Source organism: Grampus griseus (genome assembly GCF_964374135.1).
Source record: "Grampus griseus genome assembly, chromosome: X".
In the NCBI taxonomy this organism is placed as follows: domain Eukaryota; kingdom Metazoa; phylum Chordata; class Mammalia; order Artiodactyla; family Delphinidae; genus Grampus; species Grampus griseus.
Window position 1 is genome coordinate 10,922,331 of NC_138999.1, and position 13,342 is coordinate 10,935,672.

Here is a 13,342-nt window from a genome sequence, read left to right on the forward strand (position 1 = left end):
ACGGGGCAAGTAAGCCCGCGTGCCTCAACTAGAGCCCACGTGCCGCAAACTACAGAGCCCACGCGCCCCGGAGCCTGCGCGCCACAACTATAGAAGAGAAAACCCACCCGCCACAACTAGAGAGAAGCCCACGCAACACATGAAGAGCCCGCGTGCCGCAACGAAATATCCTGCATGCCGCAACTAAGACCTGACGCGGCCAAAAATAAATTAAATAAATAATAAACAAATCTTTAAAAAAGAGAAAAAAGAACTTCTCCCAGCTCCTGTCAACTACTTTCTCCTCGTTCTCTCCACAAGAAAACAAGCTGTCCCCCGCTTTCGCTGCCCCTCCCCACTCTCCTCCACCAAGATTTTAAACAAAGGAATCAGAGAAAGCACATATTCAGGCAAGTAGATAAGACAATCAGAGGTCACTGGCCTTTCAAACTAACCAGGACTCAGTGCCTTGACGACTGGCAATTCTTATACCTGCCTCCTCATAAATAGAGAGGGAAAGGAGAATGGACACCTTAAGCAATTCTCCGTCTTTTCTAAATATAGAGATTTCTAAATTCACTTCTTCGATTCCTTCCTGTCTTCTCCCTTCTTGCTTTTGCACCTGCCTCTAAATTAGTGCCTCCCAAACTGTGCCCAGGAAACATCTGGAAATCTTGTCCAAATGCAGATTCGGATTCAGCAGGCCTGGGGCGGGGCCTGAGACTCTGCATTTGGCTGAAGCTTCCAGACGATGCTGATTCTGCTGGTCCACAGACCACACTTGGAACAGAGGATCGAAATTCTCTCAGGTGACACTCTTGAGTGAAGCCTGTGTAACACAACCCACAGTAGCTTGAAGCACACGTGAAGCATAATATTCCGTCGAGGGCAGCTGTAGCCATAACAGTTCCTTCTTTCCTGAGTGCCACTGTCTCAGGCCACCATCTCAGGCCTAGGTCCCCAAGGCAGCGTCACATGGGGTTGCCCTTGTGGCCACCCATCCTTTGATTGCCTGGAGGCCTAGAGAAGATGGGGATGTTACCTGGTCAAAGAAATTAAACAATGAAAAAAGAAGAAAGAAGAAACAGATGGTGAAGGATTAACTAACCAAGTGCTAAAAATGTAATTCTAGGGAGAAGTTACACCCAAGAAGGAAAATGGGAAACGATCAAGGCAAAGCAAACTGGAAGCACCTTGACTTCTCCAACGGGGAATAAGTAGGTTGAGGGGGGGGGGGAAAAAAAAAGCAAGACACAAGAGCCATATGGAATCCTCTATTTTTTCCCTCACACCATCTGGTTTGGGATCTAAGCACAGAATGGCAACTGCACTGATGGAGGGGCAGGCAAAATCTCCAGGCAACTAGGAAAGTGACCCCGTGGCTGCGTTCGCTCCCCTCACTCCGGGGCCCGCGATGGCCTCTTCACACCATCCCACGCGAGGCCTCTGCCCCGGCTCCAGACACACATGGCCGCAGTGCGTGTGCCACACGGGCACGTCTCCCCCAGTGATGTCCCCCCCGCACACACACAGTTACCACCACAGGCGCACGGAGACCATTTCAGGATCTGGCAAGATGATGCTAGAGATCAAGTTCAGTGATTTTGTTTCTCCCCCCTCCGAAGAGAACCTGCTCGTTCGTGGAATTCTCACCTGAAATATCACCAGCAACGTGAGAACTGTTAAGAGTCCTACGATCACTCATCATACCATTCCAGAATTCCGAAAGCTCTGAAAATTAAGGGTTTTTTTTTTTTGGTAGGGGGAGGGGGGTCGAGCTCATCTGGCAGCAAAACCTGCTCTGCACTGAACTTCCTTGACGCCCAAACGTAACTCCAGCTCTCCAGAAAGATCCACGTGTTGGACTTGGGGGATGCACCCAGACCTGACTGGGGACGTGGCGCCGCACACGTGGAATGTGTGCCACGTCACTTTTCAAAAACCTCAACTCTTCTGAATTCTTAAATAAATTTGGCCCCAAAGGTTTCAGAGAGGAAATTGGAGGCTTGTATTTATTCTTCTCAGCTGCCACTGCTGCTTAGAGTGCCCATACTGACCTTTACGCTTTACCACCCAAATCCAGGAAAGATGCTTCGTTTTTTTCTCGATTTCTAACTGGGCTGGTGTCTTCCGACACATTCTTAAAAGGAAGACCTTTCTCTTTCTGGCAGTACTTTCGGATAATTTGGGGACCTTCTTGTCATGTTAGCAAGTACTGTTCATTCTCTGTCTCTCTGCCATTGAATTGTGCCCGTTTAATTTTGCTTTGGCGGGGGGAGCGTTTTAAAAATTGCTTTGTTGGGCTTCTCTGGTGGCGCAGTGGTTGAGAGTCTGCCTGCCGGTGCAGGGGACACGGGTTCGAGCCCTGGTCTGGGAGGATCCCACATGCCGTGGAGCAACTGGGCCCGTGAGCCACAACTGCTGAGCCTGCGCGTCTGGAGCTTGTGCTCCGCAACAAGAGAGACCACGATAGTGAGAGGCCCGCGCACCGCGATGAAGAGTGGCCCCCGCTCACCGCAACTGGAGAAAGCCCTCGCACAGAAACGAAGACCCAACACAGCCAATCAATCAACAGAAATGCTGTAGAATTATTTTTAAAAATTGCTTTGTTGAGCTAAGTTTACATAGAAAATTCACCTGTTCTAAGCGTGCAATCCAGTGGTTTTGAGTCCATTTACAGAGTGGTGCAACCATCACCACGATCTAATTTTAAAACCTCTTCTACCCCAGCCTCTGGCAAACACTCAGCTATTTTCTGTCTCTCTGGATTTGCCAATTCTGGACATTTCTAATGGAACCCCTACGGTATTTGGTCTCGTGTGTCAGCTTTTACTCAGCATCCTGTTTCTGAGATCCATCCATGTCGCAGTGTGTATCATGCGTACTTCATTCCCTTCCATTGCTGCACAGTATTCCACTGTATGGATACATGTCTAATGGTAATTTTTTTTTTTTTTTTTTGGCAGTACGCGGGCCTCTCACTCTTGTGGCCTCTCCCGTTGCGGAGCACAGGCTCCGGACGCGCAGGCTCAGTGGTCATGGCTCACGGGCCCAGCCGCTCCGCGGCATGTGGGATCTTCCCGGACCGGGGCACGAACCCGTGTCCCCTGCATCGGCAGGCGGACTCTCAACAACTGCGCCACCAGGGAAGCCCCCTAATGGTAATTTTTAAAACTCAAGATTCCAGAACCTTCCATCCTTCGAAGGATCCAAGAGAACAAATGTCTGATGGCATTTCTTGCTCACCTCTTCTAACTGGCACTACACAGGCACACACAGGGCTGGCGCCTAGTAGCCAGATGTTGAGGGAAGGAATCCGTCACTCAAGGTGTAGAACTAATTCCAAAGTCAGATTTCATGTTAATTAACCTGAAGCCACAATTTAGGTTTTAAAGAAAAGATTTAAATGAATTACAGGCGGTCTGACTTTGTAACTCAACATGTGTCTTACGTTGTACCTCAGGGCCGCTCTTTCTAGACTTGCAGGGTCTATGTGGTCATTTCTGATTTATTCCTGCAGCAGTAAGCAAACATTTGGGAGGAATGCCGCTATGGGTTCACAGAGAATTACAGCGGAACTTGAAGCCTGTTGTGTTTCTCTGACCCACCACCATCCCTTTATATTCACATTTTAAGTAACTTGAAACCACCGAATTTTAGCTCACTGAGCTGAGTATGAGGATGCTTTGTGTGGACTTCGAGGATGTGGAGGGTGGCTGTGCACATCGCTCAGCCTTCTCCCCTTCCGGGTCCCCAGATGGGCTGATGCACAGTTCACCCCGACCCAACACTTAGACGTTCCGAGAGACCGGCGCTCCTCCTGAGCAAGGAGACTGGAAAGCGGACCCTGTGGACCTACCTGACGGGATGGCGTACCCAGGTATCTGCTCGTCATTTCATGGGCTCTGAGTTTTCCTTCTCAAAGGCAATGGACTGATGTGAGATCAGAGCGTTGCAGAGCAGTGTGGCCAGAAAGACATGTGGGGACACTGACAGCACCCTCAGAGCCCAGGCGCCTCAAATGTCCTGGCTCAGTTCTTGGTCCCATGATGGGCATGTGTGACGCGCCCCCCAACCCATTATTGGTTCAGATATTAGAAATTTCGTGCTTAGCCCCAAGGCATACCTCACTGTACACTGCTCCTTTTGAGAAGAGGTGAGGGGGAGGAAACAGGGAGGAGGGAGAAGAGAGAGGTGAAAGATGGGGTGGAATGGAAAGGAAGGGAGAAAAAGAAAGAGGATGAAAAAAAAATCTCAAGGGGCTAATTCCACCCCTACCCCTGTGAACAAATTAACGCATCAAGCAAAACAGAAAACAACACCAAACCGAAAGAGCTATCACAAATCATATTAAAGATAACAGTTGACTTGCTGTGCGAATTCACCCCGAGGCTGTATTTACCTGGACTGCTCAAGAGGCTAGCCCTGTCCCCCAGGGTTGGCACGGGACGGTACTGGTGGTTCTTTGAGCCTGGGTACATCCAGTGGTACCTGCCAATTTCCATTTCAGCTCTGCTGTTCACTGCCAATTTCAGGTGGCAAAGAGTCAGTGTCTCTATCTCCAGCAAAGATTCTACATCAGCATTTTAATTTATTCTTTTACCATATAGTTCAAGGAAACGGGGAGCTCACAAAATATGCCACTGAATTGCAACCTTTCAGTATCACCTTATCAACTCAGCATAATACACGGAGAACGTTAGTCTCCTCCTCCATTTTTCAATTTAAATTGACAAAAATCACCAATATTGTCTTTTCTTTCTGTATTTTCTCCATCTCCCCCCAAGTCCCGCCCCTTAGAATGATCATTTTGGGCAGACACTATTTACAAGGAAAATCTGGCTTCTCACCATCGTATGTGTCTTTCTGTTTCTTTCACTTTCAGACCCACAGAGCATCATCATTATTGTAGCTACACAAGCGAGGGTGAATCCAGGCTTGCTCTGACGGCGCCTAGTTCCAGCCTGCAAAGTATGGCCAATGACCCCATGGTCTGCTGAACCTTGGATGAAAACTCCTGTCCTTCCACTGACATCTGCAATATTCTGTCCCTTCATCTTATCTAAGCTCAGGACTTCAGTCTAGAATGTTCCAGATTAAATCCTGTTCCAATGATCTCCCAGTGTCTTTATAGAGAAACGGCTGCTGGTCTTGGGCCTGAAACACTGCTTCCTCCCACATGAGGTGACAAGGGGCCTCCTGGAGACTCAGGCCCTTATCTGGTAATCTGACTATATTTCTTACTTCTTAGGGGATTGGAGAGGAAAATATCTATCAACTTGCCTGACACAGAATCAGATGCTGGTAACTCTTAGTTGAATTACAACCTTGAAATCCCTAAGAGACCATAAGGTCACTCTGGCCAGTTTATAGGTGAGAATCCCATCAAACCTAATGACGGGTTACGTCCTCTTGGGTGCCACAAATATTTAAGGATTAAAAAAATGGTGCTGACACTGATGTGGGTAACTATTCCATCAGAAGAGCAGGTTATAATGCCCTGGGCACCTCAGACCACTGAGGCTAAGGACTAAGCAAACTGCCATGTTGTGAGGCAAAAAGGCTACTGCCCTGACTGGGTCCACTGAAAACCTCACCAGCTGTTACGAAAACCCATCTCTGCTCTCCACAATCTCTGAAAACTCTCGAGGTATTTCCACTTGGGAAGTGGAGACCTACGTTTCTAGGTGGCGTTTCAGGGCAAACCTTTTTGGCTTCAAGGTAAAGTAAAACTGTCTTTTAGAGACATTGAAAAGACAGTTAAAGACTTTTAATGACATTTGAAAGGGGAAAAAACGATGCGAGGACAAGAGCAGAACTGCACAATAAAAGTATTTTTACTGCTGCTGGTTTTGTCTTTAATGAACATGATGACGCCTCTAATTTACAGCGTGCTCACCGCGTGCTGGTCACCAAGCAAAGCACGTTGCACTCGTTACCTCAGGATCTTGTTTTTTTACACGAAGTCTAAAGGTTTTTGTTCTTTTTTCTATGTGTAACATAGGCAAAATTATCTAAGTCAATACATTTTTAAGGACTGTCACCTGTTCTGATTCTTTCCACCGCCAGTCACCTTAGTACCTCCAATGTTTGAGTCATGATCACGACAGCCCTTTCAAAAAGAATCTTTGCTCAATCTACAGTTGTCACGTCAGTCAGTCCACAATTTCTTTAGTTGGGCTTCTCTGATCTCTCATGGAATACTGGACACACTTCAAAATTCCCCACTGGTAATCGTGGGGATCCAATTCCCTGAAGCAATTTATTTTAGGACCCTGTTTAGGGTCAGAGGAGATGGATCTGCCTGGTTCTGAATTTCAGACGCCCTCTAATCGTGCATTAAGTTCACATCAGATTCCCTCGTGAGCGATCACACCTTAGAACAGCTGGGATACGCCGATACCTACAAACGAAGACGGGCAACGGAAAGGTAAGTCCCTTGCCCGCGATCATGCAGCCAGGGGCCTGTGCACTTGCTGTAATTTTCTACTCTTCCGCTGAGGTCTCTTTGGAGGTGAGCTGTGCTTCTCTGCCTTGTAAAGACATTTGTCAGGTCGCAAGCTCCTGAGGTTACTTCAGGGTTCTTAAAAGTTCTGAACTCTCAGCCTTTCCTGGATTCAGATTTTGGGTGACTCTCTCTCATACATGGGTTGCGCTACATTCCCCGAAAGCGGAGAAACCCAGTGGGGCTGGTGGAAAGAACCAGAAGGAGGTCAAGTGGCCTCATGGTATGAGCTGATTTCCTCTTGGTGAGTGGCTGTAAGCCCTCCGTGTCGACCTCAAGCAAGAGGATTCCAAGGAACTCGATCATTTCTATCTGAAAAATTTTCATCCTCCTTGCAAAAAAGTTCTCCCTCCAAGCCCAACACACAGTTGGTGCCCAGTCAACGTCTGCTGCATAAATATTTGGTTGAATGCAGGGGAACATCCTGGGAGCCTGTGGATCAAGCAATGGGCCTCTAGGTCCCCCACCACCCTGACTGCACCCCAGCCAGGCCATGCAATTCAGGGGATCTTTGCACAGGATTCATCCATTCTCTGCCCGTGTCTCTTCACGTAGGCAATCAGGCACAGGCTGCTTGGCAATGACGATGAAAAATCATGGAATGCCCAACGCTAATGTGTTTCCTGAGAAAAACAGGACAGCCAAGCCCGAGACGTGGAGATGGGATCCGCAAGTGGGTGGATGCTTTCCACTTCTACTGGGAAGGCCTTTGGACAACAATTAATCTTTAGATATGAAGGGAAGGAAAATCATGTCTATTTTATATTTCTGAGCCAGACTTAAATAAAGACATTAAATAGCAAATTATAAAATTTCAAAGAGCACAGTATATGTTTCATTTAAAAGGGCAGGGTCCCAACGCTTAAAAGGGAGTCACGTGAGTGCAAGGAGAAGCCTCAGCTCCTGAGCAACTGTCAAGAAATGGGAAAATGTACAGACCTAGGAAGATCCTGGCTTATGCCCTTCAGAGGGAAGCCTGCAAACGTTCCCCTTAGAGAGGAGAAGGGAGAGGTGGGCAGGAGACTGACTGGTATTCGGGAAGAAGCACAGAAGACTGTGACATCTCAGATGCTACTCATGGATGGGGCTGAGGTGAACGGTGGTGACTGATGGCGAGACACACAACTGGGTGGTCATCGCCAAAGTAGGTATGACAAACAACGGGGACTTGAGGAAAAGAAATCAAAATAATGCTGTGTACACTTTTCCCTCCATTTACTCAGATGACGTAATTTAGGGACGAGGCTGAATAACTAAACTGCAGACTGGTATGCTTTCGGCCATCTAGGAAATGATCACTGGAAGCAACTAAATGACGAAGACTGAGCTTCCCAGAAAGACTATACTCACTGGGCCCGGTCTCTGAAAGCTACGTCAATCCTCCTCCATTTTTAGCTAGTACTTAAAATATTAAAGGAAGCTATAACACCACTATAGGATATAGCAGAGGTCGGCCGATGACAGCCACCTGGTTTTGTAAATAAAGTTTGATTGCAATACAGCCACACCCATTTGTTTATCCTCTATCTGTGGCTGTTTCATGCTACCCTGGTAGCTTTTTTTTAATTATTATTCTTATTAGTCATCCATTTAATACACATCAGTGTACCCATGTCAATCCCAATCTCCCAATACATCACACCACCACCACCACCCGCCCCGCCTTCCCCCCTCGGTGTCCACATGTTTGTTCTCTACGTCTGTGTCTCTATTTCTGCCTTGCAAACCGGTTCATCTGTACCATTTTTCTAGGTTCCACATACATGCGTTAATATACGATATTTGTTTTCCTCTTTCTGACTTACTTCACTCTGTATGACAGTCTCTAGATCCATCCACGTCGCTACAAATGACCCAGTTTCGTTCCTTTGAGTAGTTACAACAGACTGTGTGGCCCACAGAGCCTAAATATTTACTCTTGGGCCCTTTACAGATCAAGTATGCTGACCCATGATATCAAAGATAGCTCGTAAGGCTTGAATATACAAAAAAGGTAATGCAATTAATCAAATCCTACAAAACAGGAAAGTATTTTACTTTCTCTTATCACATATTCTCTGGGCTAAGGGTCCAAATCCTCCTCTTGGGCATCATCAATTCTCCTCTTGCCACCAATCAGCAAGATGATACTCCACAGAATGGTCCCTAAGATGAGTTAGCACCCTTCTGCTCCTATGACGTGAGCTGAGAGGACAGAGGAAGGATGATGTTTCAGAGAGGAACATTATTAAATGAATAAATAAATGAACAAATGAATACACAAGCAGGTACATTTGTGAAGCTGGGATTGTAGCCTCCCTCTCTTAACAGCCACCTTCTTCCTCTGTCCCACAGCCATCCTTATTTCTGGCCAACCGTCTCACATGGAGGTACACTGGGTCCCAAGGAGAAAAAAGCAAGGGAGTATCTCAGAACAGTCCAATTTTTCACCAGGCCCAGTGAGGGGAAACTTACGTCATGGGGACACTGGCTATGTCACATGTTCTCAGATACAGCAAGGCTGTAAGTCACGTTATGAAGATTATTAAGTTGGCGTGTACTTCCAAATAAGAGAGAAACACAATTTTTAACGTTACAATCTGAATTCAAGATTTCCACTCAATTTCAAGGAAGGCAAAGCTACATTTCCGGAAATGAGTCCGAATTCTTTGTCTAATGAATGAGTGAGGCCGAGTGTTTAAAAGGATGCTAATGGAAACTATAATACCAAAGGAGGAGAGGTATCAACTGGCTTGCTGAGATCTTCTCCACATTTAAATTTTCTAAAAAAAAAAAAAAAAAAAAAAAAGCGAGCTGTATCATACCTACCACATATGTCCAGCACCATCTGGCCGGCCCCGCTTTTCTCTACAGCCTTATCCCCAGACACCCTCTCTTCAAATGTCCTCCCTGGCAGATTCTCATAGGAAAACACTGCATCTACAACCTTCTCCATACCATATGTATGTAGTCAAATCAGAAAACGTCAGTAAAAATCTCAACATCAAATAATTCATAAATCAGCAGGAAGAGTGTAACATGTTAAATGTGTCCCTCTGGGTTTTTAGCCTATAGATCATATATTCTAGAGGAGTGCTTTCCTTCCTAAACAACAATGACAAAAAGGAGGGCCATAAGTGTACATCTTTTGCTACATTAAAAAAAACAAAACAAAAAAACCCCAAACACCTAAGACATAAAAAGATTTAAATGGATGTGTTCATTTTTTAATCAGGTCAACCATTTGAATTCATTTCTTACTTTGACTATGTCCTGCAACTTATTTTAAACTACACATTATTTCTGATTTTCTACATTTTTCTTTTTATGTGCTTAGAAATTTAATTTGATACCTGGAGTTCTGAAATTTATTTGAGCAATGATTCAGAGGAGCTAAACTAGCCTGACAATTGTTTCCGTAGATTCCAATTTCCTACATATAATAAAAATAATTTTCTTAACAGATACTTAGGGTTTTTTCCATCCGATAGAGCAAGTGATCCAACTGTTTTTCTGGCCCTACATTACACCCTCCCAGCGACTCTCGATGCACTGGTTTTCACAAATGAATTGACATCAAGTAATACTCGACAGGAATAGAAACCTCACTCTCATCTCTTTATTACTGAGTCCCGTGATCCAGTTGCTTTCATTCTGTCTTATTCATTTCCTCCACTTATTTCATTTCAGTTAATATGCTCACTCAATTCTCGACACTTTGATTTAATTTAATGCTTCCAATTTAAAAACTGTCTTTTGTAATAATTTGGCATTTCTTACATCCGTCTGAGAAAACCTTCTTGCTTTCTGTAAAAATTCCTGAATAACTGCTAAATTACTTCTTGTGAATTTCGATCATCCAGTAGGGTTCGGTGACAAAAGCTATGAGGCTGTTTGAAGAAACAGCTCTCTTTGTCCTGCTGCAACTCCTGGGAAGTGACACCAGCTGGAAAAGTTGAGGTCAGCTTATAAAGCTAAGTTTAATTTGTATTCTTAGTAAACACTATAATAATTACCTGAAGCCATTAATCTACAAGCTACTGGGTATTAGCCACTGGGTAATAACAGTCCAAATTCAGAGACAAGTACTGCCCCTACCACCGACTATGACAACAAATGGGAAAGGAAGAATGGGGGGGGGGGCTAAAATACATGTGCGTTAAAACTCTGTGGGAAGTGACAAAATGTAGAGGATTCAATTTAGCAAATTAAATCCCTTGCTGAAAGGCTTAAAAGAAAAAAAGGAATAAAAAACCCCACAGATTCACCCACTCAAGAATTATATAATGCATTCTCTGTGTCAAATTTGTACATGTTAACGTCAATGAAGTAAACACTGATTTTATAAATTTAAAATTAAATCTAAAGGAATCCTGGAGTGGCAAGCAGCTACAAACATGTTTATCATTTTATGCCTCTGTGTGTGCCTTGCATGACAACGGGCGAACAAACGGGGCAAACTACAAATGTGATACTCATGTGAGCTCTGACCCTGCGTAGCTGGCAGATGAACTTGTTCGTCTAGCCGAAGCTTAGTAAACAGGCTACCCTCCAGATCAACATTTCTGGTGGGTCACGGGGCGATCACAACCCCTGCTGCTGTGGTCAAAATCCATCCCCTGGCCCGTATTCTTACTCAAGCATGTATTATACATGTGACGGTATCGTGCAGTAACTTGGTACTTTTGAATTACTTAACAAACAGCTAGTGTTTATCCATTTCGTAATTTTTAAAGTTCCTCCAGGAATTATCTTCTGCTTCTAATTTTGTTTCTGAAACCACAGCTAATGAGTTTTCATATAGAGATTGCCAGGGATGTAGTGACAGCCTGTAGATTTCCGTATTAAATAATAAATACTTAACTAACATAAAATAATAGCACTCCGTAAGAATAAATGATGGTGAGAACCGCAATCGCGTAGTAAGGATTTTACATTGATTTTCTGTCCCTTTCTTGCTTTTGGAGAGAAAAGTGAAAGGTATGTCTTTTGCGGAGACCAAAGTGGTTTTTATCTGCCGCTGGCAAACACCATATTAATAAAAAGTGTGTTCTAAGCATCTGTTTTAGGGAAAAATCGCTACAACTGTGATTGGCTTCCTCACAACAATGCTATTATCCCATGATTATATCCCCCAAGCTTTGTCTCTAATCGTCACGGAAACGAGCCTTTAAACTTTTATCTCAGTTCCTCAACTTTATAAATATTCCCAAGTGTTTCTCTTACTGCTATTTGGTCATTCACGTAAATGAAAAAATATATACATACAAGAAAAGGCAGGGGGTTTTGGGGGAGCTGGTTTTTGTTGTTACTGTTTGGGGGGCGGTAGGTTTGACGCAGGGATTAAGCTCAACAACTACCAATTTTAGAAATCTAAGCGCTATGGACTTAATGCCACTGAATTATTCACCTAAAAATGGCTAAAATGGCACATTTTATGATCTGTATATTTTATCATACTTTAAAAAGCAATTCATTTAAAAAGTGAAACTGCTCTGTTTAGGAGAGAACGTTATGCAGGGATCGCCCTACCCAAGCACGCTGGTACGGTGAGATTCGTGAAATTGCCGTTTTTGTAGGTGTAAAATGGTTGACTATCAGCAATTTCAGACCTACATATTCTTATATAAAACATACCTGTACCTCTATCAGGGAGAAGGACTATTGTTTAGTGACGGTCAGTGGATGTCAGGGTCACGAGAAATAACCCTAGCACGGGTAGCGTTTGATATAAAAGCCACTGCAGGCACAGAATATGTTCTTGTGCCTTTACAGCAGTCTGTAACTTTGGGTGAGGGAGATAAATTACAATGCAGTGAGATGCTCTTAACCTCACACGGGCTGAGCTGATTCCACCGGGTGGCAAACCTGAATCGCTCATTATCTAGGAAAAGACAGATTAATTTTAGCTTCTATTTTCTGCCACCTTCTTACCGCAAAACACTTTATTTCTCCCCGCAAAAACCATTCCGTATGTCAAGATCAGGATGTTTTCTAAGATGCCCTTTGAGGAACAGGACCTGTGTGGATTTTCCTCCCACAAATGTCCAAGTCATAGATAGCAGACACCCCACCCCGCACCTCCCCGCCAACGCCTTCCATCAGCACTAGCGGACAGAGCTGACGTTCCCTCTCTCTCAAGCTCCAACTGTAAATGGTTATTACATATCAGAGTCAGATACACGGAAATGGCAATCGTATTAAATACGAAAATTAGAGAAGGTCCAAAATCACTACCGCATCAGCGGAACCGAAGCGTATTTAATACGTGTGCCCCTCCAGTTGCCCCTTGGCATTAGCAGAAAGCAATGCGTCCCATGTCCCTGGGATATAACATGCAGAACCTAGGACCTCAGTTAGGACTCATTATGGTAATTAAAACAGTTTCCCCAATCTAGCTACCCAAGGTGACAGATTGCGGACCTCCTTCTGTGCAATACCGCTTTCGGGAGAAGGGTTTGGACCAGGAGGGGACTGAAGAGAGGCTGCTCTATTCACTTAACATCAGCCTCCAGGAGGAAAACCACCGTGAAAGCAGACCAGGCCATCCGGATGGTTTCAGAGGCTATTTTACACGAGACGCAAACCGGGCTACCCCTTTTGAAGCCCCCAGTGAAAAGATTTAAACAGGCTATTGTCAGAACCCTGGGTACCTTTTCTCTCTTGGCTTTGTTCAGTATTTTCCTCGGCTGCAGTTTCCATGGCTGGCTTCGTACCATCCACCAAAAATGCTTTGCCCGCTCCCCCCAATACACACTTCTCCCCTCCTCTTCCTTTTCTTTTGGGCCCCCCTCCGGCTCTTATTTACACCCGCGTGATTGAGAGCTTCTGTTCTTCACTACAGAAGATTACAGTCCCTTCCAAGATGCAGAAGTCTCG

General features: G+C 44.9%; 1 protein-coding gene across 4 annotated transcripts in view; it reads right to left on the reverse strand.

Moving 5' to 3' along the window:
• The window catches only part of GPM6B (glycoprotein M6B), a 154,465-nt gene that overhangs the window by 30,365 nt on the left and 110,758 nt on the right, over nt 1–13,342 (reverse strand). For 2 of the 4 annotated variants that reach the window (XM_082680735.1, XM_082680736.1), the window contains exons 1-2: nt 13,117–13,321; nt 4,382–4,501 (exon numbers count right to left, since the gene is read on the reverse strand). The exons of 1 other annotated variant lie outside the window; for it this stretch is intronic. In XM_082680735.1, coding sequence (XP_082536861.1) covers nt 4,382–4,501; nt 13,117–13,165 — 169 coding nt within the window. In that variant the 5' untranslated portion in view covers nt 13,166–13,321. Of the gene's footprint in view, nt 1–4,381; nt 4,502–13,116; nt 13,322–13,342 lie in introns of those variants that run through there. One more of the 4 variants, XM_082680737.1, reaches the window with a different exon arrangement.